The sequence below is a fragment of the Amia ocellicauda genome, chromosome 6 (genome assembly GCF_036373705.1).
Source record: "Amia ocellicauda isolate fAmiCal2 chromosome 6, fAmiCal2.hap1, whole genome shotgun sequence".
Classification (NCBI taxonomy): Eukaryota; Metazoa; Chordata; class Actinopteri; order Amiiformes; family Amiidae; genus Amia; species Amia ocellicauda.
In genome coordinates, this window is record NC_089855.1 from 32,470,046 (window position 1) to 32,498,010 (window position 27,965).

The 27,965-nt window shown below is 38.4% G+C and overlaps 1 protein-coding gene across 1 annotated transcript; it reads left to right on the top strand.

Annotated features, from left to right (window-relative positions):
- Positions 1-46: 46 nt before the first annotated feature.
- LOC136751861 (uncharacterized) lies at positions 47-27,892 on the top strand. The gene is made up of 12 exons (XM_066707615.1): positions 47-218; positions 2,173-2,320; positions 12,990-13,131; positions 13,520-13,777; positions 16,046-16,197; positions 20,856-20,997; positions 21,125-21,312; positions 23,027-23,094; positions 23,789-23,939; positions 26,078-26,219; positions 27,034-27,288; positions 27,574-27,892. Exons 1-12 carry the CDS (start codon positions 98-100, stop codon positions 27,721-27,723), a joined length of 1,917 nt encoding a protein of 638 aa, XP_066563712.1. The 5' UTR covers positions 47-97; the 3' UTR covers positions 27,724-27,892.
- The last annotated feature ends 73 nt before the right edge of the window (positions 27,893-27,965 follow it).

Consider the following 27,965-nt stretch of genomic DNA (forward strand, 5'->3'; position numbering starts at 1 on the left):
CAGCAGCCGTGCCGTGACAGACAGCGGGCTGTCACAGCTTGGTTAAGCTTAACCCCTGTCTACTAAACCACATACATTTACCACCCTTTCCTGTTGAATGCGTATAAATGACACTGTTAATGAACCCCGTTACATTAGGCTTTTTCCCAGTCACTGCAGACTCAGTATGTTTCAAATAGTCTTTTGCTGTCTTCTTCTAAATAAGCTGTGTCTGGCAGGTAAGAAATCGACTTTTCCATGACATGCATGGTAAACAAATGACTGTCAAATTGTCTCTTTAGTACTTTATTCTTTACATTGTTTTTCCAATATGTTACTGTAAATTGACCAGATTTCTAGGAAGTCCATTGTCTGTGAGGGAAACGGGCATTTAGCAGCAATGTTAACATACTGGAGATGCTGACTGTTATTTCAGAGTGAAGTCTGAAAACTTTGGAGTCAGATCTAGCCTTGAAATTCTGGTAGCCATTGTGGGAATTGTTCAGACATATGTACCGGTTTAAGTGTTTTTTGTTTTTGTTTTTTTTTAATTGCCAAAATGAAGCTGATGCATTCAAATCACATAATTATATTTTTTCTTTACCAGTTTGTTTTCCATTCACAATGCAAAGTAGCCTTATTCTTAAACAAGAAACATGATTTGTAACGTAACAATGGATGACATTTCTTGTGCTGTCAGAAAGTCAATACCTGGCCTTTTTTCTCCCACCCTTCTTTTTAAAACTCAATTAAACCTGTGCAATTTGGGTTATGATTGTCAATGGACAATTTCCTTTTTTTAATTACTCTACATATCCTACCCCACAACTTTCAATTGAAAAAGTATTCTACAATTTAGTATAAAGAAAGTCATTAAAAATTAAAACTGAAATCGCTTGGTTGGATAATTGGATAAAAGTGTAAGCATATATAAGTGGCCTCCTATGTGTGTATGTATGTATGTGTGTTATACACGCATATATGTATATATGTGTGTGTGTGTGTGTATATATATATATACACACCGATCAGCCATAACATTATGACCACTGACAGGTGAAGTGAATAACACTGATAATCTCATTATTATGGCACCTGTCAGTGGGTGGGATATATTAGGCAGCAAGTGAACATTTTGTCCTCAAAGTTGATGTGTTAGAAGCAGGAAAAATGGGCAAGTGTAAGGATCTGAGCGACTCTGACAAGGGCCAAATTGTGATGGCTAGACGACTGGGTCAGAGCATCTCCAAAACTGCAGCTCTTGTGCGGTGTTCCCGGTCTGCAGTGGTCAGTACCTATCAAAAGTGGTCCAAGGAAGGAAAAGCGGTGAACCGGCGACAGGGTCATGGGTGGCCAAGGCTCATTGATGCACGTGGGGAGCGAAGGCTGGTCCGTGTGGTCCGATCCAACAGACGAGCTACTGTAGTTCAAATTGCTGAAAAAGTGAATGCTGGTTCTGATAGAAAGGTGTCAGAACACACAGTGCATCGCAGTTTGTTGCGTATGGGGCTGCGTAGCCGCAGACCAGTCAGGGTGCCCATGCTGACCCCTGTCCACTGCCGAAAGCACCTACAATGGGCACGTGAGCATCAGAACTGGACCACGGAGCAATGGAAGAAGGTGGTCTGGTCTGATGAATCACGAGTTCAAGGTGTTGACTTGGCCTCCAAATTCCCCAGATCTCAATCCAATCGAGCATCTGTGGGATGTGCTGGACAACAAGTCCAATCCATGGAGGCCCCACCTCACAACTTACAGGACTTAAAGGATCTTCTGCTAACGTCTTGGTGCCAGATACCACAGCACACCTTCAGAGGTCTAGTGGAGTCCATGCCTCGATGGGTCAGGGCTGTTTTGGCAGCAAAAGGGGGACCTACACAATATTAGGCAGGTGGTCATAATGTTATGGCTGATCGGTGTATATATATATATATATATATATATATAATTTTTTTTTTTTGGTAACACTTTAAATTAAGTGTCCGTAATAACTGTGTATTTACACTAATTACACTACACTACACTAGTAAATAGGGACACAATGTAAGGTGTTACCATATATATATATATATATATATGTACATATGAGAACACTTTCATGATCATTAGCAGTTGCATACAAGAACTTGCATGTCTAGCACATTGAATGACACCATTATTTATATGGAATAAATGTTCTGTTTTCTCTTACAGGAGTGTTTGATGGCTACATCATTGGAGGGAAGGAGGCACAGCCACATTCCCGACCCTACATGGCTTCACTGCAGATAGATGGACATCATGTCTGTGGAGGATTCCTGGTTCGACAAGATTTTGTTTTGACAGCGGCACACTGCTACAAGTAAAGTAACCCTGATTTAAAAAAGTTTTTTATAGTGTTTGTTTCAGAAGGGTCAATCCTTTTCTTCCGTATATTGGGATATCTCAGTATGAGTAGCCAATGTTTTATGACATAGATATAACAGTGTATGCTGTAAATGTTCTGTGTGCTTTACAGTCTACAATCCCAAAATAGAAGCAGACCTCTAAAACAGATACTTTTCTATCGTCTTAGCAGACAGGCTGCTTGTCTATTCTTAAATACATAAAACCGCAATAACAATAGCATCTGCAAGCCTAGCATCTATCAGAATGACTCCTTGACCCAATAATAAACTCAGAATGATCAAAAGCAGAAGTAGGCTATGTGATGATTTTTTCTGTTCAAATCTGTTTTGTCTGTACAAACGTGGTCAAATTTGTTGGTACCCCTCCACAAAAAATGAAGAATGCACAATTTCCTCTGAAATACCTTAAAACTGACAAAAGTAATTGGCATCCACCATTGTTTGCTTTTCATTTTGTTTTTCAACATAATATTATAAATAATAAAACAATGAAAATGGCATGGACAAAAATGATGTGACCCTCAACCTAATATGTGTAGCGTAAGGTACACTTATAAATTTCAATTAAAGAAGTGAATTTATAGTATCACCTTATCACGAATCCTGGAATCTTGTAGAACTCAATTTCTGTAATAATTGGACCCAGACACCAATTCCAAAGATATAAATTGTCAAATTTATTCAAAAACAAAGACTAAATGTAGCACTACACTAATTATACAAAAGGGAAAAACTAATTAAAATTCAACTCTAGATCAACAAATCAAAGACAAATCACTTCCGTGACCAAATCAAAGACCATGGGATCGCATATGATAACACACAAATCGTTAAACAAAAAAGGTTATAAACACATTGACTACAATACCGGTTAGTAAGACGAAGGTGAGTCTCTCATTAGTATTGTTAGTCAGACATTAAATAACTACGCAGGTTAGTATTTATGTCAGGTAACTTCTCGTTATATATATATACATCAGTCTCATTTACGTTTAGGTGCCGAGAAAGATCCTATCATTACTTGTTACCACAATTTCCCTTAACTGATTATTATTCAATGATTAAGGATAGGCAGGGCCACCAATAATCTAACATCTATTAACTTGTGTCAATTTCAGACTAAACAGTTAAACAGGAATGAGAAGATATTTCTCGGCGTTGACAGATTTTATTTCTAAAATTATCAACAAAACAGTTTAATGCAACACACATTTATATTTAAGAAAACTAAATGATATTACACATTCTAGAGTTATGAATCACAGATTAACATTTCTAATTGATTTCTCAAATGTCATGAATCATGAACTCCAAACTGTTAAACTTATCTGAACTTCGTCGCAGAGAGGCCTCTCTGGCTTCGGGCTCAGATAACAGCACACGGCACGAGGTCCGTGTGGTTTGGAACAAAGGCAGTCCGGTTTCGGCTTTGTCCAAGAACTTCCACTCAGTCGATGCACCTGGAAGTTGGGGTTTCGCGAATGTAGAGTCTTTTCCAAACAGATTTTCCACTGGTTTGAAAACTCCAAGGTTGTGCACAAAATCTTCTTTGTAAGCAGGGTTTCCACCGTAGTTACTTGAAGACAAAGTCTTTGAGGAAAGCAGGGCCCTGTTTGTTCCAAGGGTCAAGTTTCTTAAGACTCAAATAGCTATTTAAATGACTGACACTTTCGTATACAGTCAATTGTCCAGCTGTAAAACTCCACTGATCAGGTGGGCACAGGCGGGCAGCGCAGTCTGTAAAGTTCTTTATTTAATAAAGTCCTTTAAAAGAATTCTTCGTACAGCTCAATCTCCTTCTCCCAGTTTAACTCTTCTGTTGCCGGCAATGACTTAGTTGGTTTCTGGTTCCGGTTCTGGCAACAGAGCTACAGGTTAAGCTGTGGCAGCGAGTTGCTGGTTCAGGTGAGAGAGCAAGAGAAGAGGCTGTGTGCTGTTCTTTATAATCTGTCAGATCAATAGGTGATTGGTTTTTTAGTTTTTGAGATTGGATTTCGGTTTCAGCCCCCAGTGTCCTATTGGAGGTGGGCTTGATTTATGACTGATGTCAATCCATGCCATCTTTTGGAAATGCCGGTTGGCCCGGGTTCGTAGCTCTATGTCGGGATTTCGGCTCTCGTCCACTTCAAAGAGTTTTTATTACCCACAGGCCCCTTTCTCCAGACATCTCATAGCAGGATTCCAAACCATTTGGCCTATTCTCGGTGCCATCCTCCCCAAAACTGTCACCCCGATGCAAACCAGCTCCAAGCTGATGAGCTAAGGAAATCTGATAACTTTGGGGGGGAGAGGTCTTCTTTAGATCAGTGCTTCAGCTCAGAGCCAAAATGCTCTTATCAAAATACACCCAACATAATGCTACATATGCACAACCTTTAGAGGCAATCACTGCAATCAAATGTTTTCTGTAGCTCTCAATGAGACTTCTGCACCTGTTAAGAGGTAGTTTGGCCCACTCTTCCTGAGCAAACTGCTCCAGCTGTCTCAGGTTTGATGGGTGCCTTCTCCAGACTGCAAGTTTCAGCTCTTTCTGTAGATGTTCGATAGGATTCAGATCAGGACTCATAGAAGGCCACTTCAGAACAGTCCAATGTTTTGTTCTTATCCATTCATGGGTGATTTTATCTGTGTGTTTGGGGTCATTATCCTGTTGGAGGACCCATGACCTGCGACTGAGACAGAGCTTTCTGACACTGGGCAGTACGTTTTGCTCCGGAATGCCTTGATAGTCTTGAGATTTCATTGTGCCCTGCACAGATTCAAGGCACCGTGTGCCAGGCACAGCAAAGCAGCCCCAAAACATAACCGAGCTTGTTTCACTGTAGGTATGGTGTTCTTTTCTTTGAAAGCTTCATTTCATCTACGAACACAGAGCTGATGTGACTTGCCAGCTCCAGTTTTGACTCATCTCTCCGAAGGATTGTGGCTTTTCAATATGCATTTTAGCAAATTCCTGTCTGGCTTTTAATGTTTTTCTTTCACAAATTGAGTCCTCCTGGATCTTCTTCCATGTAGGCCACTTTTGCTCAAAAAGTGATGAATGGTGCAATCAGAAACTGATGTACCTTCACCTTGGAGTTCAGCTTGTATCTCTTTGGCAGTTATCCTTGGTTCTTTTTCTGCCATTCACACTATCCTTCTGTTCAATCTGGGGTTGATTTTCCTCTTGCGGCCGCGCCCAGGGATGTTGGCTACAGTTCCATGGACCTTGAACTTCATAATAATATTTGCAACTGTTGTCACAGGAACATCAAGCTGCTTCGAGATGGTCTACCATGCTTGTCTATTATTTTCTTTCTGATCTCCTCAGACAACTCTCTCCTTTGCTTTCTCTGGTCCATGTTCAGTGTAGTGCACACAATGATACCAAATGGCAAAGTAACTATTTTCCTCCATTTAAATAGGCTGAATGACTGATTACAAGATTGGAGACTTGTGTGGTACCAATTAAATAAACAAATTAGTTTGGAATATCACTATAATGCAATTATGTATTATCTTTTCAAAGGGGTACCAACAAATGTATCCAGGCCATTTTAGAATATCTTTGTAGAATGACATGCCAAAGGTATGCAAGTATACTAGATGCAATAGCTTTTAATTTCATCACTTTTCAGGAGGAATTAAGCATTATTTCAATGAACTGTAAGGGTACCAACAAATTTGAGCACATCTGTATGTTCCTTATATGGAGTAGTTGTTATTAAACTGTGTATAAATGTGTGTCAAATGATGGTCTAAGCATGGACCAAGGAATGCAGCTCCAGAAGGGGGGCGGGGGTCATCGAGTCAACGCATTGCCATTAAGATCAGTGAGTATTGCACAGGCTGTAGCTAAAGTTATGTAGCCTATTGTATCCTACCTACACAACAGAATACCCATAAAATAATACTAATGAAAAAAATGAATAACACTTACATGCTTTAGTGCTCCTCAAACTTTTCATAAATGTGCATTCATTGTTTATTTCACACCCAAACTATTTGGCGACAGTGGTCATATTCACTTCCAACCCAGTCTCACTAGCGAAACATCAATTCATGTTTAGGCAATTCTATGAAAAAGTTACCTAGATAATGTTTCCACTTTCACCCACAATGCCTCAAGGAGTACTCTGAGATGGAATAAATACATTAAAATATTAAATATTAGACTACATTAACCTACCTAACATCATCATCATAATTATATTTTTATTAATCTAGCATCTGTAAACAGGTAAATTATTTCCTTATTTATTTTTTAGATCATATTCAAATGCAAGATTATGCCATGCAGTACGATCAGAAAATATGATATTTTTATGTTAGATAGGTAGGTATGTATTATTAGCACATAATTATTATTTAGTTTTGTTTTCCATCTCTGCCCGATTTCAGTTATGCCGTGACTGCATGTTTGCCAGATTGGAGAAATTTTAAAGTCTTTTTTACGGTGGCCCAACAAACACAAAACACAAATGCAAAAATAAAACCACAATTGCAAAAATAAAACACAAAAACAAAAAGCAGAACACAATTGAAAAAAGAAAAATACAATTGCAAAAAGAGAAACATAAATGCAAAAAGAAAACACAAAAACAAAAAGAATGCAATTCCAAAAGGAAGAACACAAATGCAAAAAGAGAAACGCAAAAACAAAAAGATTTAGATTGCGTCATCTAGAGTCCTACCAATAGAAAACGTGTCCTGCCTCTTCATCTCCCACCGCTGTTGTAGGCAAGCTACATGCCCACACAGGACTGAAGCAATGCTAGGTCAACATCTCTGTTCGCTGTTATCTGCTCTGTGATCTCTGCACAAGAGAAACGCTCGATTTAACGTATAAGTGTTGATGCAGACCCGGAAATCAGGCGACTCCTGGAATTACGATTAATTTGAATGTCACTCTCGCTTCATTTATTAAAACCACAAAATACAAATAATGACTCTATTGACTGTAAACTCTTTACAGGGAAGTATAATTAGAAGTGGAGGTGCACTGTATAGAGCGACAAATGTAGGTCCTGTAGTCTAATTTCATATCTCGAACAAGACATATATTTGTTAATATAGAATGCAAAAATAACAGCTCTGGGACCAAATCACTTTTAATATCAGAAATAAACACTGTGTAAACAGAGAGCTTAACTCACATTCATTGGACCAATTGAGTGTGTTCCCTGTAGTGTTTATGTCCTCATATGTATTAAATGTACGCGCACACATGATGGCAACAAATAGATAACTATGACTTCACATCTTGTCTGCACTTATTAGCTATTACAATATAGGATGTAGGACTTGTATTTTGTATAACTGTATATTTTCCAATGCACTTATGTAATTTTGAATTTGTAATTGTATTATGTTTTGAGCTGTACTATATTATTGCATGTTTTTAATGCCTTATATTATAAGTCACACTGGATAAGCTGTTAGGGGTTTTCTTTTTTGGACATTTTTACAGCCTTCAATCGATCCTCATAAATCAGTTACTACAACTGAAATACCTCACCAGACTTATTTCCTCTTTAAGATCATAGAAAACCATGGTCTTCACAGATCAAAGAGAGAAGTATATGTTATATTCAATTCCTGATGTTTCATACATATTCATTCTGTGGTGTTCAAAAATACTGTAGCAACTCTGCAAACTGTCTGGTATTGGGGGACATGTAGGGCTGTGTTCTGTCTGTTTGTTGGCGGGTGGAGTGGTTATGTGGTTAGTTCTGGTGTCAGGGGTTAGCCCTGTGTAGAAAGAAGGGGGTGCAGTGATTGGGGGAGTCAGTCACATGACACAAATAGATGAATAGGGGTGCCCGGTTCCCATGCAGCAGTTCTGAGTAGAGGGTTTGGAGTGAAAGTGTAGGAGTGTTGCTCCAGTTACTTGCATGTTAAATAAAATCTTTTGTATTGAACCCGACTCCCTGCTGTTATTGCGACTGAGTGGCAAACCCAAGTAGCGACCAGCATGGAACGCTACAGTGGTTTTAGAGGTTGGATTGAATCCATGCAACGAGAAGGAACGGTTTCGCCATGCACAGGGAGAGAGCAACCATGGGGGGCCATCTCGGGAGGTCTTCCTAAGGATGAGCTGGGGTGGCAGAGGCTGAGATTCAGTGAGTTCTACCAGAGACCTGGACAGGGGGACCGCAAGCCCGAAAGATAGGTGCAGTGAAAAAGCAGACAGGTAGTAGCCGACCAAATGCACCACCCCAGAGGCAGCTTGGACAATTGGAAGGGGGTCATTGCCCACAGAAGACCTGATACTTGAAGGATTCGGTCTGTGTGTTGGGGTGTGGGGCAGTTGATGTTGTACGTGTTATGTTGGTGTAAAGCTCATGTTGTGCTTGTGTTACTATAGCGGGGGATTAGTTAGTTTAGGGGTCGGGGGTTAGCCCCACGTGGGAACAAGGGGGGCATGGTGGAGTCAGTCATGAGACACATGACTTGTGCCCAGTTCCCTGCATGTTAAATAAAACCCATTGTGTTAAACCCAACTCCCTCCTGTTATTGCAGCTGAGTGGCAAACCCAATTAGCAACCAGAATGGAACGTTACAATACTGTTATGTGTTACATGAATTTATACAGCATCAAAGATCTGTGTTGTGGAGCAATATCTTGAACGATTGCTAGTTAAGCATTGCCTACATGTCTGCAACAAACTACGTGAGAGAGTGACCTTGTTTTGGATGAGAAACACAATATACCAATAGCCTGCTAAAAACCACAATACTTCATAGTTCAAACCCAAACAGCAAATGTACCGTGAAACAAAACTATGCCTAAACTTAAAGAAATGTTTGCTTACAAACGAAGTTAACCATGATTTGTACCACTTTGCAAGTAAACCACATGTTCTGTTTAGCAAAACAGATTTCTGTTCATTTAAGATTTGAAAAAAACGCAGGTTAAAAGATCTGTATAATTGTACAATAGCAGGTTAGAATTGGCTTTGTGGATCAAGCATTCAGGAGAAAAATAGAGATGGTGATAATGCTATCTAAGATATATTCAGAAACATGTTTTACTTCCTTTCTGTACATTAAATGTGTTTCATGTAAAACATCATTCACATTTTAGAAATGCATCTTCGTATTGTTGTAACTTCAGAAGATTAGCGTGTAAATGACAATTATGAACTTCTAGAAAAAAATAGTATTGATACAGTGCATCCGGAATGTATTCACAGTGTTTCACTTTTTCCACATTTTGTTATGTTACAGCCTTATTCCAAAATTGATTAAATTCATTATTTTCCTCAAAATTCTACAAACAATACCCCATAATGACAACGTGAAAGAAGTTTGTTTGAAATCTTTGCAAATTTATTGAAAATAAAAACAAAAAAAGCACATGTACATAAGTATTCACAGCCTTTGCTCAATACTTTGTTGAAGCACCTTTGGCACCAATTACAGCATCGAGTATTTTTGAGTATGATGCTACAAGCTTGGCACACCTATTTTTGGGCAGTTTCTCCCATTCTTCTTTGCAAGACCTCTCAAGCTCCATCAGGTTGGAGGGGGAGCGTCAGTGCACAGCCATTTTCAGATCTCTCCAGAGATGTAAAATCGGGTTCAAGTCTGGCCTCTGGCTGGGCCACTCAAGGACATTCACAGAGTTGTCCTGTAGCCACTCCTTTGTTATCTTGTCTGTGTGCTTAGGGTCGTTGTCCTGTTGGAAGATGAACCTTCGCCCCAGTCTGAGGTCCAGAGCGCTCTGGAGCAGGTTTTCATCAAGGATGTCTCATTGTACATTGCTACATTCATGTTTCCCTCGATCCTGACTAGTCTCCCAGTTCCTGCCACTGAAAAACATCCCCACAGCATGATGCTGCCACCACCATGCTTCACTGTAGGGATGGTATTGGCCAGGTGATGAGCGGCGCCTGGTGCCAGCCATGACGCTGGCATTCAGGCCAAAGAGTTCAATCTTTGTTTCTTATGGTCTGAGAGTCCTTCAGGTGCCTTTTGGCAAACTCCAGGCGGGCTGTCATGTGCCTTTTACTGAGGAGTGTCTTCCGTCTGGCCACTCTACCATACAGGCCTGATTGGTGGAGTGCTGCAGAGATGGTTGTTCTTCTGGAAGGTTCTCCTCTCTCCACAGAGACACGCTGGAGCTCTGTCAGAGTGACCATCAGGTTCTTGGTCACCTCCCTGACTAAGGCCCTTCTCCCCCGATAGCTCAGTTTGGCCGAGCGGCCAGCCCTAGGAAGAGTCCTGGTGGTTCCAAACTTCTTCCATTTACGGATGATGGAGGCCACTGTGCTCATTGGGAACTTCAATGCTGCAGAAATGTTTCTGTACCCTTCCCCAGATATGTGCCTCAATTCAACCCTGTCTCAGAGGTCTACAGACAATTCCTTGGACTTGGGCTTGGTTTGTGCTCTGACATGCACTGTTAACTGTGGGACCTTATATAGACAGGTGTGTGCCTTTCCAAATCATGTCCAATCAACTGAATTTACCACAGGTGGACTCCAATCAAGTTGTAGAAACATCTCAAGGATGATCAGTGGAAACAGGATGCACCTGAGCTCAATTTTGAGTGTCATGGCAAAGGCTGTGAATACTGATGTACATGTGCTTTTTTTTGTTTTTTATTTTTTCATAAATTTGCAAAGATTTCAAACAAACTTCTTTCACGTTGTCATTATGGGGTATTGTTTGTAGAATTTTGAGGAAAATAATGAAGTTAATCCATTTTGGAATAAGACTGTAACATAACAAAATGTGGAAAAAGTGAAGCGCTGTGAATACTTTCCGGATGCACTGTACACACACACACATACACACACAGTTGTGGTTGACTGTATTCACATCTTTCATTTGAAACTATGTTTTGAATTTAATACTTTTATTTTTATAAATATTGTTAATTGAACTATATTTATCAATTATATATTTTCAGAGTTTGCTGCACACCTGAGTTATGCCCGGGGGTGTGTAAATGGATTCCTATGGCGCAGTAGTCAAAAGTTAAAGTCAAGCTACATGTATAGTACTGTGCAAAAGTTTTAGGCAGGTGTGAACAAATGCTGTAAAGTAAGAATGCTTTCAAAAATAGATATGTTAATAGATTATATTCATCAATTAACAAAATGCAAAGTGAGTGAAGAGAAGAAAAATCAACATTAAATCCATATTTGGTGTGACCACCCTTTGCCTTCATAACAGCATCAATTCTAGGTACACTTGCACAAAGTCAGGGATTTTTTAGGCATATAGTCAGGTGTATGATGAAACAATTATTCCAGACAGGTTCTAATGATTATCAATTCAATATGTAGGTTGAAACACGATCATGCACTGAAACAGAAACAGCTGTGTAGGAGGAATAAAACTGGGTGAGGAACAGCCAAACTCAGCTAACAAGGTGATGCTGCTGAAGACAGTTTACTGTCAAAAGTCATACGCCATGGCAATACTGAGCACAGCAACCAGACACAAGGTAGTTATACTGCATCAGCAAGGTCTCTCCCAGGCAGAAATTTCAAGGCAGACAGGGGTTTCCAAATGTGCTGTCCAAGCTCTTTTGAAGAAGCACAAAGAAACTGGCAACGTTGAGGACCGTAGACGCAGTGGTCGGCCAAGGAAACTTACTGCAGCAGATGAAAGACACATCATGCTTACTTCCCTTCACAATCGGAAGATGTCCAGCAGTGCCATGAGCTCAGAATTGGCAGAAAACAGTGGGACCCTGGTACACCCATCTACTGTCCAGAGAAGTTGGGTCAGAAGTGGCCTTCATGGAAGACTTGTGGCCAAAAAGCCATACCTCCGACGTGGCAACAAGGCCAAGTGACTCAACTATGCATGAAAACACAGGAACTGGGGTGCAGAAAAATGGCAGCAGGTACTCTGGACTAATGAGTCAAAATTTGAAATATTTGGCTGTAGCAGAAGGCAGTTTGTTTGCCGAAGGGCTGGAGAGCGGTACACGAATGAGTGTTTGCAGGCAACAGTGAAGCATGGTGGAGGTTCTTTGCAAGTTTGGGGCTGCATTTCTGCAAATGGAGTTGGTCAGAAATGGTCAGAATTAATGGTGTCCTCAATGCTGAGAAGTACAGCGAGATACTTATCCATCATGCAGTACCATCAGGGAGGCGTCTGATTGGCCCCAAATGTATTCTGCAGCATGACAATGACCCCAAACATACAGCGACAGTCATTAAGAACTTTCTTCAGCGTAAAGGAGAACAAGGAGTCCTGGAAGTGATGGTATGGCCCCCACAGAGCCCTGATCTCAACATTTAGTCTGTCTGGGATTACAGGAAGAGAGAGAAGCAGCTGAGGTGGCCTAAATCCACAGAAGAACTGTGGTTAGTTCTCCAAGATGTTTGGACCAACCTACCTGCCGAGTTCCTTCAAAAACTGTGTGCAAGTGTACCTAGAAGAATTTATGCTGTTTTGAAGGCAAAGGGTGGTCACACCAAATATGGATTTAATGTTGATTTGTCTTGTGTTCACTCAGTTTGCATTTTGTTAATTGATAAATATAATCTATTAACATGTCTGTTTTTGAAAGCAGTCTTACTTTACAGCATTTTTTTCACACCTGCCTAAAAGTTTTGCACAGTACTGTATATTGAATACAAATTTTGTACTGCAATAACAGTTTATCTTTCTTTTCTTTAGGAATAGACCTCTCACTGTATTGCTGGGTGCCCATAATATAAATATCAGTGAGAAATCCCAACAGAGGATAGAAGTGAAAAAATACTACAAGAACCCTCTACATTCATTAAACATTAATGATTTTGACATAATGCTACTGAAGGTATGGTAAAAGCCACTCCCCCCGAAGTTCTCTTGAACACCTATGTTTAAATTGCTTTGTGGTTTGATTATTTGTTTGCCCAAGTAGGACATATTCAAAAGTATCTATAGAGGTGATTTCCATAACCATTTTCTTCAAAACAGAGTTTACGGAAGGAAACTGTAAATGTTTAAAGTTGATCAAATAAAAGACAATAGCTACAGATTTTGTTTTAAAATGACAGTCAAGAAACATTAAAAGTGATGAATAACCTACCAGGTATCTTAAAATATTGAAATAGAGGAGTATATATAAGATTTTTATAGTGAACATTTTTATGATTTTGTTTTTATTTTTCTGTGGGATTTCAATGATTTAAATTGTTTGTTACTGTGATTTTATTTAACAGCTCAAGAATCATGCCATTCTTAACAGGAATGTGCAAGTGCTGGCACTGCCAACTGCAGAAATAGATATTCCAGCAAAGACTATGTGTTTTACTGCCGGTTGGGGAATAAGACAACCTAATGGAAAACCTGACAAGGTTCTACGAGAGGTATCACTCGCCGTTCAGAGCAATAAGGAATGCAAGAAGGCATGGAAGAGATACTTTAACCTTAAGACAATGATGTGCACCCATTTTGATGGAAAAAAAGGAATATGTCAGGTAAGGGATTGACATCTGAGAAACATGGAACCTTTCGTGAACTCTTATTGGGCAACAGGGAAGCCTTAATCTCGGAGTGAGAAATAAATAGTTATTTGTTTCAGGATAAGTCTCCTTTCCGTGATTTAAATTATCTAATTTAAATTAGATTAAATAAGGATCATAGGAATCAATCACGAGTAAAGCGAAACTTGATGGATTGGTACTCCCCAGGAATGTTTCTTAATGTACTGAGCTGCTGGGATTGTAGTGTGGTCGGCCCTGAAGTCATAGAAGGCTTACAAATGACTTTGGTAGGCATCCCTAGTACTGCGCTATTTACAAAAGCCATGTTAAAGGTGTTTTAAGGCAATGTTAAAAGCAATGTATATTTGCTGTTTCATTAAGGACTGTCATGAGTGTCCTTTATTTGAGTGAATTCCCATGGTCCCCACACCTGGTTAGACCTGCAGGAGTTTAATAATTTCCTGGTAACAAGCAGATATATCACCCTTCTGTGTGTAAGGGACATATTACAGAGGACAGTCAGATACAGTCTTAATGAAGACTGTCCTGCTGCCTGAAAACTTTCCATTAGACTTATTTTTGGTTAGCTGAAGGTCTTCGTCGTTTAACTGAAACATCATTGTGTGAGACAGGATGCCAGACAGACCTGCTTAGAACCTGTTCTGAAGGCAGTCAGTCACCCCCCCAACACGCCTCTCCCCTGTGGTTAGCTTTGTGGTTTTGAGAGCAATAAGTAATAAAAACAAACTGTGCTTCTACAGACAGAAGAGACATTATCACTAATCAATATTAACCCTTCAGTCCCATAAACAGAAAACAATTACCAATATTAAAACTAATATAATCAATATTTATCCCTTCAGGAATCCCTTTCCTAAGGACAAAGAAAGGTGTCAATAAGTTAAAACCTCTTGTGACTTATTGTCAATAAAGTTCAAACCATAACAGCTGAAACATTGGTTTAATCAGCACAAACGTAGCACATACAAAAGAGACGAGTTTAGTTTGATTCTGTTGTTGTGGGGGGCTCACTCAACTAAAATAAATAAACGTTAATATCTTCAAAGCCATAATAGCACAAATGTTTATTTCAATGGCATAAACTGGCACAAATGTAGCACAAACAAATTATATATAATATACGAGTCATTAAGGGATAAGAGGAAACTCTAAACTGGTTAGTCTTAACAACACATAATGTTATGAATGAAAATTACTAACCAGAGCAGGCTGTCAGGGATTCCAGATGGAATTTGTTCCACAGAAGTAAAATCATCATCAGCCTATATCGATCCTCTGCTGGCTGAATACCTCCCTAAGATGTTGCCTTGAAGCCCAATTTCCATTTGTGTCCCAGGGTCTGTGTGGCCCTGATCTGGAAAAGCTCCTCTGGATTGATGTGGTCGATGCCTTTCAGCCAGGGTGAAAAGGTTCAGTTTCCCTCAGTAGGACATTCCCTTCAGACCTGGAATAAGTCTGGTTGCTCTCCTCTGAACTGCCTCTAGAGCAGCAATATCTTTCTTGAAGTGTGGTGCCAGAACTGTACACAGTATTCCAGATGAGGTCTAACTAGTGCATTGTACAGTCTTAACATTACTTCCCATGTTTTAAATTCTACACTTTTGACAATATACCCTACATCCTGTTTGCCTTTTTTATTGCTTCCCCACACTGTTTGGATGGGGAAACTGATGAATCCACTTAGACTCCTAGATCTTTCTCATGTGTTCCTTCATCTAGTTCTATTCCTCCATAGCATATTTTGGGTATTTTGACTGGAGCAATCTAAGTGAAGTACCTTGCTCAACAGTACAACAGCACTGACACACAACTGACTATTATCTAAGTCCCTTTGAATAACCTGTGGTGCCGAGATTGTATCTGCTGAGCCACCTATTTTTGTATCATCTGCAAATTTGACAAGTTTGCTAACTATCCCAGAGTCCAGATCATTATTATAGATTAGAAAACGTACAGGCCCTGTGGAACTCCACTAACAACCTCACTCCAGTTAGAAGCAACTCCTCTCTTATCCATTTATTTGTTTTCGGTCAGTTTTTGTTTTTCCAAGTAAACATTTTCACAAGTGTTTAGTATTTGCTGTATTCTGTACCATTTTGGCATGTAATGATCATTGTTTGGTTTCTAAATATTTTTGGGCTTTTAGTGACAGTTTATCAGGCAGTGAAGAGCCTGTGAATGCCCTGTAAATTCTGAGTCTTGGGAATAATGGAATTAAATTCTATGCTACTCTTATTTCAGGGTGATTCTGGAGGACCTTTGATTTGTAAATCCAAAGCCCAGGGAGTGGTTGCGTTTGCTGCACCGGACAGGTGTGACAATCCCAGTTATCCACAAGTTTACATGAATATTTCCAGTTTTCTGCAATGGATACATGACACAATGGGGAATTGAAAAGAGGCCTGATTCAGCCTGTGGATTATCATTTTATATTTTATATATACTTACTAAATGTAAAATGTTCAGAATAAAATGAAATAAAGAAAATTATTCACAATAAACAGTTGGTTGAGCATTCACTTTTGAAGTATTATAGCTGGCTGATACACAAAACAAACACATACTGATACTTCTGTCTAATATCCATGGTTTTTGACACAGGTCCTTAAAACATGTACCCAACCACATGTCACATGAATGATATTCCAAGATAAAAGCAAATAAAAAACAACAAAAAAAACAATATTAAACTACAAGAAGACAGCCTGTGTACATGTCCTTCTTGTTCACTATTTGGGGGTGCGCCTAACAATTATAAACACGTCTTCTACATTTTACAAATAATATAATATATGATATGAATATGTTAAGAATATGTTGCTATGCATACCACATCCCCTAAAACATGGTGAATCAGTTTTCTTCCACAGTTCAGATTAATCAATACAATCTCATGCAGCTGTCCCTCAATTTCCATTGCAGTTTATGTTTATATATAAAAAAAAAATTACATACTAAGTTCACATTGTCCCACCCAAGACAAAATAGATGACATTGTAAAGCACCTTACAAAATGTATTAATGCTATAGGTAGTTGAAAGTAGTAGTAGTAACTCATTATTTTTGTGTGTTCTAGTTTTATTTCCTTTGTATATGAAAGTCTTCTTGTGAAGAATTTGTGCCACACTATCATTTAGAGAATAGGCCTTTTTTGTGGCCATCCATCCATTTTCAAAACCACTTATCCTGGTTCAGGTCACAGGGACACCAGAGCCAATCCCAGCAGGCATACACCCAGGACAAGATGCCAGGCCATCCCTGGGCAACACACACATACTGGTCAATTTAGCATGGCCAATTAACCTAACCCACATGTCTTTGGACGGTGGGAGGAAACCAGAGTGCACGGAGGAAACCCACATGGACACGGGGAGAACATGCAAACTCCACACAGATAGGCACCCTGAGCCGAGACTCAAGCCCAGGACCGCTGGAGCTCTGAGGCAGCAGAGCTAACTGCACCACCATGCCACCCCTTTTTTGTGGTGTTGTGTCCAATTCCTCAAAGCTACGTTGGTTGAGTTGTTTGCTGCTTGTATGGACACTCTCTTTACAGTGTCTTCCCTTCTGAGTTACGCTCAATTATTGTAAATTAACCAGTGTAGATGAACATTTAGTAAATGCTTCAATGGGTCTCCTGGGTGGTGGGCATTCTGGGCTTCCTGTGCTATGTTTCTGAAAACGTGTTCCTTGGCTCTTCCTGAGTTTTGAAGGTGAGCTTAGAAGAATTCTTGTCTGATCCTGGACCTTAGCTTAGTAGTCATATTGATAAAGTTATAAACTGTATTCTAAACAGTCTAATCAATTTGGTCTATGTTTGTTTTCATATCTTGCCAAAAGGTGTCATTACTTCAGCCTGACACATAAACCCACAAATGTGCAACGTGTTATAATGTTTTAAATCATGTGATGTATTATTTTACACATCGAGTTCCAACATCTTAACCTTTTCCTGATGAATGCCTATAAACAGCATTGGTAAGAACCCAATGTGCAGTTGTCATCTGCAGTCTCAGAATGTTCCAGATAAGCTGTTTTGTGTTGCTACAGTTGCTGTACTACCAAGCAGGTAAGCAGCCAGCTTTTCCATGTTCAGTTGGTACTATTTACATTGGAGAAATGTCAACCAAATGTGTCCTTGCCAGGTTCTTAGTGACGCTTTTATTAATATACAATAGGCTCACCAAGGTTGAATGCTGAAGACACAGTTGTTGAACGATTGTGGTGAAATACAGTGGGCAGTCAAACAAGTGCAATTAAACATTGAAGAGTTGGTGTTGCAACTGTATGCTTATTTGTAACACTGTTTCTGTAATAATCTCCTTCAGGAGCATTCAATAATGATATAATTGGAGGAAAGAAGGCAGATTCATTCTCTAAACCATACATGGCTTCGCTGCAGATTGATGGACATCATAGATGTGGAGGATTTCTGATTCAAAAAGACTTTGTGATGACTGCAGCACACTGGTTTGTTAGTTTGTATAGTTCTCTAAATTCCTCTCTATATTCATATATGTATTGGGAATATTCATTATTTTGTGTTTCATGCACTTAGAAGGGGACTTAAAATGTATGCGAACAAAAGAAAATCTGTGGAAATATCAAAACTTTTTTGCCTCATGCAAATTTCAATTAAATGTCATTTGAAACATAATTTTTCTCATTGTAGATTTGAACTTGTACATGGCACTTTTAAGAAAAATAAGCTTTAATGATATTCCAGTTGATGCAGACATTTGTGGTGTGAATGGAAGGAGACAGATGGATTGTCTCTTGATACGATTTGAACAAAAGGGACAGTTTGACATTAAATGAAGCAGAGTAAACTAGATTAGAATCTCCATTTAAAGGCAAACTATACACTCACCTAAAGGATTATTAGGAACACCATACTAATACTGTGTTTGACCCCCTTTCGCCTTCAGAACTGCCTTAATTCTACGTGGCATTGATTCAACAAGGTGCTGAAAGCATTCTTTAGAAATGTTGGCATCTTGCAGTTGATGGAGATTTGTGGGATGCACATCCAGGGCACGAAGCTCCCGTTCCACCACATCCCAAAGATGCTCTATTGGGTTGAGATCTGGTGACTGTGGGGGCCAGTTTAGTACAGTGAACTCATTGTCATGTTCAAGAAACCAATTTGAAATGATTCGACCTTTGCGACATGGTGCATCATCCTGCTGGAAGTAGCCATCAGAGGATGGGTACATGGTGGTCATAAAGGGATGGACATAGTCAGAAACAATGCTCAGGTAGGCCGTGGCATTTAAACGATGCCCAATTGGCACTAAGGGGCCTAAAGTGTGCCAAGAAAACATCCCCCACACCATTACACCACCACCACCAGCCTGCACAGTGGTAACAAGGCATGATGGATCCATGTTCTCATTCTGTTTACGCCAAATTCTGACTCTACCATCTGAATGTCTCAACAGAAATCGAGACTCATCAGACCAGGCAACATTTTTCCAGTCTTCAACTGTCCAATTTTGGTGAGCTTGTGCAAATTGTAGCCTCTTTTTCCTATTTGTAGTGGAGATGAGTGGTACCCGGTGGGGTCTTCTGCTGTTGTAGCCCATCCGCCTCAAGGTTGTACGTGTTGTGGCTTCACAAATGCTTTGCTGCATACCTCGGTTGTAACGAGTGGTTATTTCAGTCAAAGTTGCTCTTCTATCAGCTTGAATCAGTCGGCCCATTCTCCTCTGGCCTCTAGCATCAACAAGGCATTTTCGCCCACAGGACTGCCGCATACTGGATGTTTTTCCCTTTTCACACCATTCTTTGTAAACCCTAGAAATGGTTGTGCGTGAAAATCCCAGTAACTGAGCAGATTGCGAAATACTCAGACCGGCCCGTCTGGCACCAACAACCATGCCACGCTCAAAATTGCTTAAATCACCTTTCTTTCCCATTCAGACATTCAGTTTGGAGTTCAGGAGATTGTCTTGACCAGGACCGCACCCCTAAATGCATTGAAGCAACTGCCATGTGATTGGTTGGTTAGATAATTGCATTAACGAGAAATTGAACAGGTGTTCCTAATAATCCTTTAGGTGAGTGTATATTGAGTTAAACTATTTGATAAAAAAAAAGGTAAGACATCTATTTTTTACAAGTGCAAAGTACATATGATAGACAAAATAGGACATGGTTTGAGATTTTACTTGTTACAATTTTTGCTTTTATATTAAACGTTATTATGGGGCTACATTTCGCACAACTAATTTTTTTTTTGTATTATTATTTTGTAGTGGGAGGTGGGGTTTCTAGAAATTTAATAACATTACAAATGTAAAGAATGGTTGTCAGATGCCATGTCAAACGTTACTTTATTTAGGAAAGTGGCAACATATCAAATTATGATATGTTGATATGTTGCCAGTTTCCTAAATAAAGTAACGTTTGACATGGCATCTGACAACCATTATGTATCCAAATAAGCAAGAAAAACGTTTTGAGGTCATTTTTAATAACAAGAAATCAACATAAAATATCAAGTCATTTACTGATAACATCAACAATATTTTATTTATAATGAGGGAAGCAGGGAAGTGTTCTCCTATCTGCTGCACTGATGTGAAGGCTGTTTGTCTGCCGCCTGTCTCTAAAACACACGCCGCTGCAGTGCATGCTGGAACTTGAGCCGATCGAGCGTTTACACACCCAGGATCAAATTCTACCAATACTGGATCAGAAATGGCAGTGTAGCAGCTGATATGGTAAATGGCAAGAGAGGCGGGAATAATTGGGAAAGTGTAACAAGAATACAATAGAATTCTGGTTTGCATGAAGCTGCAAAATGACAAAACACACAATCCTGATTTCACGTCAGTTCAGCTGAATTTTTCTGCCATGAATTAAACCAAATATGAACTGAAAAAGGAATTTATTTATTTGCAAGTGAACCATGATTTGAATTAGCCTACTAGCAAGTGAATCATGGTGCAGAATATGTGTCTATTTAGAGACTGTTTTATTGGGTTTTGGTGTTCATTCTGATTTACTCACTGTGACTGATGTCACTGTTTCCTTTTCTTTCCTTTAGGAATACGGGTCTGACTGTAGTTCTGGGTGCCTATAATATACGCAAGAGAGAAATATTCCAGCAAAGGATAAAAGTAAAGAAATACCTTCAGCACCCTGCATATTCCTCAAGCATGTATGATAATGACATCATGTTACTGAAGGTATGATATAAGTCAGCATACCTTAAACATTCTATATTGTTTTCACACTTTTTGATTTTCAGTGAAATTTAGTAAAAAAAAAAAAAAAGTAGTTCAATTATCCATGTTGTCTGCTTTTATTTCATAGCTCGAGAAGAATGCGGTTCTTAACAAGAATGTGAAAGTACTAGCGCTGCCTAAAGAAGGAAAAGGTGTTCAGGAGGGGACTGTGTGCACTGTTTCAGGTTGGGGAACGAAAACACCTGATCGGCACGCTGAAAATATTCTACGAGAAGTATCGCTCATTGTCGAAAACAAAACCAAATGCAAGCAGAAGTATCAAAACCTTAATATATCCTTTAACTCTGAGACAATGATGTGCATCCAGTTTAATGGTACAAAGGGAATATGTAAGGTAAGGGATAGTAACATTCAGAATCAAACAAATCTGTGAGTCTGTAATCTGAATGGATTCATGTTCTCCGGTATCTACTGAGCTGTCAGAATTACACAATCACAATCTTGCTCGCTGAATCTACCAGTTATCAAGGAGTTATGACTGTATCCCCCAGCAATCCATTAGTATTAGTATGATCTTTACCCACTGCCTGAATGCTCCTCTAAAACCTGGTTGGGCAGGTTCCCCCAAACACCAGGGTTGGAGCAATAATAAGTCTGTTTGTGCCCTGAAGACACTGAGTATTTGAAAAAAAAAAAAAAATTGTGAACTTTTTCATTTCAGGGGGATTCTGGAGGACCTTTGGTTTGCAACAATACAGCACTGGGTGTGGCTGTGTTCACTGCACCAAAGTGTAACAACAAAAGTTATCCACATGTTTACATGGAAATTCCAAGTTTCATTAAATGGATAAAGAAAACAATGAAAGAAAATGAGATGCATTAATGAATTTGCCTGGCCTCTGGGAGAAACTTTAATTTTGAATAATCTTAACACAAAACAAATAAAATCTCATATGATCAGGTTGAAACAACGTTTTTTTAGTCTCCTTTTATGTATTCAATAAATGTTTGTGTTGTTTTTTTGTTTTTGTATTTTTTACTATGAAGAGTTACCAATGCTGGTTGAACTGTTTAAATTAGATAAAATTAAAGATTAAGGTAGTCAGAGTAAATGGTGGTTTGAGCATCCTCTTTTTATTTAAAACTTAAGAAGAACTATGTGGACACAGACACACATATTCTATTCAACCACAAAAGTATTTGATGAATCGATAATGAATATAAGACCAGTTCATAATTCTTTGTTACTAGTGTTTCCTCAACCAAACCACATACACCTCTATGTAGTGGAAAATTCACACCTAATTTTGTTTCCTTCAGCAGGTTTAATGGCTGATATAGGCTTTCTCTCTTGGTATTACACTTGGTTTATAAATGTGTAGCATTTTGCTCTGTACATAGGTTGCCCATTCAGGTACGTCAAGAATAGAGAACAGTTGTATTTATTGTAGATTGCGATATTTTAATAGATTAAGTTTAACAAAAACTTATGCTAATTCATAATAACCACAGCTATAAAATTAATGTTTACTTACAATTCTAGGAGTGACTTGTGTTCATCTTTCTATCCTTTGCTAGCATCATTCAGATGTGTTTTGTTCATCAGGAGGTTAAAGTACATGTCTTTTGCTTGGGCATTTTGAATTGAGGGTGATGTCAAACTGATTTTGAAGAGAAACATTGGCGACAAGCTACAGCTGTAATGTAAGGATGTCATTAGGAAGCATGACTAGATCTTTGGTTGCCTATCACTTATTTCTGCTGTCTTGAGTGGTTGCTTCTTGTGATATTATCATATATTTACATTCTTTGCAAATGACACCTACAAGAGTGTAGACAAGAGCCTATACCACCACACATGCTGAAAACCACACCGTTTCAAAGAACAAAACCCCTCTGCCCTGAAGTTGGACTTTTGAACCATATGGAAAATTCCCCTATACCCTTTCTATACCATTTACTCTACTGACCACTAATTTCCTGTTGCGTTTGTATAAAGCATGATTTTCAAGACCCTTGTGTGATTCAGTAACCATAGGCTCAAAATGTTCTGGTTACTTTTCTTACTTGTAGTGCCCGAGCTGCTGCATCCAGCAGGTAAGAATACAACTTTTCCTTACTGTTCAGTTGATACATAAGGTCTTCACAAAGGAAATCTTCATCCATTGCACATGAGGACATTAAGTTCTAGCATGACTATAAAACAGTAAATAATTACATCAGCAGTTTTGGCTGAGTGAATGCAGTTTATTTTGTATTATTCATATACATTGTAACAATTATAAACATGTAGCAACATGTTTTCATTTTAGAGGTGAAACTGCAAAGAATTGGACTGTGACTAATTGTGATAAGGAGAAAAAATCTAAAAGAGCCAAAAACTCCTTAGCAATATTGTCAGCTATTGTCAATATGGATGTTAAAGTCCCCAACCAGGATCAGGTGTTCAAATTTAAGACAGAGAAAGGATACAAAAATCAGCAGGATCCACAATATTTATTTGCAACCATAGAGGACAGAAACAAACAAACAAAAACTACTGTAGGCTTGGAAAAATAAAAAAGAGTATATTCAAATGATGGATACACTGGGGATAATTCTAGTGGAGGGTTAGTGGAACATTTTTAGACAGCATCAACACCACCACCATGACCAGTTGGACATATATACGTCAAATGTGCATTGAACTGACCAGTAAGACTTCTAACAATGTAACCGTTAACCAAGCATACTTGATATTTCCTTCACATCTGTTGAAAATGTGATACATTTGTTCCCTAATTTCCTACAGGAGCATATGATGACTATATCATTGGAGGAAGGGAAGCAAAGCCACACTCCAGACCCTTCATGGCTTCGCTGCAGAATAATGGACACCAGCATGTTTGTGGAGGATTTCTGGTTCGAGAAGACTTTGTGCTGACTGCAGCACACTGCTTCCAGTATGTTAGTTTGGATATTTCTCAAAAAAACATCTCTCTATGCATATATGAATGTCCGATGATTTGCATGAGTTGTGCAAAACACTTAGAAGCTTCCATGCGAATTTCAGTCATGCCACATTTGGTGCTTGAAAGTGACACATTGAAATTGGTAAGGCTGAATTACAACAGCAGTGTCACACAGATACATTCTTACCATTCTTACCAACTAGGGGGCTGCAATCAAATGCTTAGTTATTTAATCAGGTAGACATGTATAACATAGGAGTACTTTCACAGTCTGTGACTTAAAATATACCTTTGATTCAAGGTACACTGTAACAAATTATTGACATTTTTTATTCAACTAGTTAATCTACTAATCAGAGTAATTTACTGTGAGCTGTGTTGGCATACAAGACACTGTGGCTCCCATTTGAGACCATATCATCCCTGGTATGTGGATTCATTTATGAAGAAAAACTCTATATCTTAGATATACAGCATCACTCCTGTTTTGTCATCTGCCATTGTCTGCAGGTACTTCATTTTAAGTACCTTTTAATTCAATTTTGTAATGCTTCTAAACATTTTAGCATAAACAAAGGAGGGTTGAGTGTCAAACTTTTCCTTGGTTCTTAACATTTATGAGATATGAGAGATGGGAAGACAAAAGACACATTCACCATGTACTGCATATTAGCTATATATTTGTGCAGCATGATACAAAGAAATGGTGTTTATTTTTAGCTACCGTCCTGTTGGTTTATGATGCTTCCTGCAGGCAATAATTATTAGTTTTACACACCACCAATTAACTTAATTTGACTCCTTTCTGTTTCCGAAGTGTTTAGGTATATTATTTGGATGTTTTCTAAACCTTTTAGAAATATACATTTTATATGTGGTTTATAATTCTATAATGACAATCAAAACTGAAATAGCTGCACAAATATGAATCAGAATAAACAACTGACAATGACAGGGATTATTGCTCTCCACATAGTATGCAACAGTGGTTAACTTGTGGTAGCATTTCGCTGCACCCTTTTACTAAACAAAATATCATGCTAACATCACATGATTTCTGCAAAGGCTGCTTTGATGTATAGCATTTTGTGTATATATATATATATATATATATATATATATATATATATATATATATATATATACAAAATGCTATACATCAAAACAGCCTTTGCAGAAATCATGTCTCTACCAATTGATAAAATATAAATATAGGGACAGTTTACATAGGCACTGTATATATATGTATACAGTGCCTATGTAAACTGTCCCTATATTTATATTTTTTAAATTTTTATGTGTACCTCAGAGATATTTATGCATTTAGTTGAGTATTGTTTCCATTTATCTACACACTCTACTCCACACTGTTAAGGGGAAAACATTTTTTATTTTGAAATATATTTATATAGTAAAATTACAAAACTGCAATATCATAATTGACTAATTCGCCACCCCCCTAAGCTAATATTTGGTGGAAGCATGGAGTCTGTTGGGATAAGTCTCTACCAATTTTGCATACATAGACTTTGCCATATTTGACCATTCTTCTATAGAAAACTATCCAAGCTCTGTCAAATTCATTGGGGAGCACTGAAGGACAGCATTCTTCAAGTCATGCCTCAAAGCTTTAGTTGGATTCAGGTTGGGGCTCCTGACTCGACTACACAAGGACTATCATTTTTTGTTCCTTAGCCACTCCAGTGTAGTTTTGGCTGTATGCTCTGGGTCATTGTCATGCTGGAAGGTGGATTTTCTTGCGGGAGCAGCAGGTTTTCCTCAAGGAAATTTCTATTTTGTGCTTAATTAATGTTTTCCTCTGCCCTGGCAAGTGCCCCAGTCCCTGCCAATGAGAATCATCTTCATAACATGATGCTGCCACCACTCATTAAGGAATGTTGTTACATGGGTGGGGGGAAAGTGGAAACTTATCCAACCAACCTAGTTCAGTTTTGAATTAAACAAACAATTACATATTTCTAGAATACTTTTTTCACTTTGAATTTGTGGGGTAGGATGTGTAGATGCACGGAAAAGAAAATGGATTGTAGTTCCAGGCTATAATACAATAAAAGGTGAAAATTGTGATGGGGGTGTAGATATTAAAGCTTCTTTTTTTCCCCTGGCAGGAACAGGCCTCTCACTGTCGTTCTGGGTGCCCACAACTTAAGCAAGAATGAAAAGTCCCAACAGAGGATAGAAGTTAAAAAATATCATAAACATGGTTTAAATTCCTTTAGTCAGTTTGATTTCGACATTATGTTACTGAAGGTATGGTGTTTGGTGATTGGTGTTTTTGACATTTATTCTTGATAGTGTACAAAAGTAGTAAAGCCACTTGCTTTTTCACTTCAAATACTTATTTAAAAAAAAAAGAAACATAAAATTAAGCAGGGTATGACAGATTGGGGGACAGTACCATCATACTTTGTTTAAATAGAATAACAATAAATACAATAATCCACCCAACAAACATAATTATAATGTATAGTTTCTGCTTGCTATATGTATCTTCCTTCTGCCTAATCTACAGTCAAATGGGTTTACATTTTCAATTGGTACATGGGTTAAAGTAGTTTTTTTTTTTTAAACTGGGCCTAGGATTAGATTAAAATAAAATAAAATAAATAACAGTGAAAGTGATTTGCAGAGACACATTTGAAGCTATATAGTAAAGCACAGGAGAAAAAAAGAGCCCAACACTCACAAAATGATGTATTAATGTATATCAGGCAGTTAGCTTAACATACCATTGTGATATTTACCAGGATATGCTTGTAAATATTCTCCATAGTTTATATATGTGCGTATGTATGTGTAGCTGTTTTGTGCAGCAATAAATGAACAAAAAATGTAGATAGTGCAGACCTACCAGACTAAACCATATGACTCTAAAAGACAGTACATCACACACTTAATTGCAATTCCAAAAGAATGTTTGTATGACAAAACCTGTTTTAAGTTTTGGGATTGCAATTACGTGTGCATTTTACTTTCTTTTGGAATTGTATTTCTCAACCATCATTTGAATATTGTTATGGAATGTTATTTGTGTCATTTTTTAAAATGTCTTTCCCCTATCTAGCTCAAGAAGAATGCCACACTGAATAAAAAAGTAAAAGTCCTTGGGCTGCCAAAGAAAGAAGGAAATATTCCAGCCTATATCAACTGCTCTACTGCAGGCTGGGGTATGAAGGGCTCCAATGGAAAAGTTCAGAGTGTTCTGCAGGTGGTGACTCTCACTGTTGAAGAAGATAAACTATGCAAGAGGGTGTGGAAGATCTACTACAACAAAAGAATGATGTGCACAAGTTCTAAGTGGAAGACTGGAATTTGTCAGGTATGTTTGAGACTCAAAATGCTGTCCTTTCCTGATCCGTTACAAAAATATATCATGTTAAAATAAAACAGTATATGTTAGTTAGCAGTTTGAACTTGAATTACCTGCTGACATAAACACAGGTAGTGATATTCCACAACATACCCTCTGTCATTGGAGTATAATTACATTAACCTAGCTCAATATTTGGACAATTCAATTTAAAATATGAATCAAACTAACAGTCCTATCCCCAAGTAATTCTGTTTATTTTACCTTATCCAATAATTAACTACTTTGTTTCAGGGTGATTCTGGAGGACCTCTGATTTGTAACACAAAAGCACAGGGAGTGGTTGCGTTCAGTGGACAAAAGTGTGATGACCCCAGTTATCCGCATGTATTCACAAAAATACCCACTTTTGTGAAATGGATAAAAGAAATAATGGAGACGTAAAGCGATGCCTTAACGAATAATGCCTTGAGCCTTGGCATTTATGTTTTCTACCCTACAATTGGATCTTGATTGTATTCATGTATTCTGCTTAGGCGAAGATTCACTGTTTTATACCTGCCCTAAAAGTGCAGCTGCACACAGTAAATTGTTGCTTGTTGTCTTTCCTAGATTTTCACATGCTTCTCCTATTCACTGCTGCTATGGCTGATAGTGTAAATGGCGCACTCCAAATACAACAGTAA

Bases quoted from the DNA above. Each gene is read 5' to 3' on its own strand.
- LOC136751861 (XM_066707615.1), top strand. From the start codon at position 98: ATGCGTATAAATGACACTGTTAATGAACCCCGTTACATTAGGCTTTTT. The intron at 2,321-12,989 runs GTAAAGTAACCC...TCTTTTCTTTAG, and splicing joins ACAGCGGCACACTGCTACAA to GAATAGACCTCTCACTGTAT. The intron at 23,095-23,788 runs GTAAGAATACAA...AATTTCCTACAG, and splicing joins CGAGCTGCTGCATCCAGCAG to GAGCATATGATGACTATATC.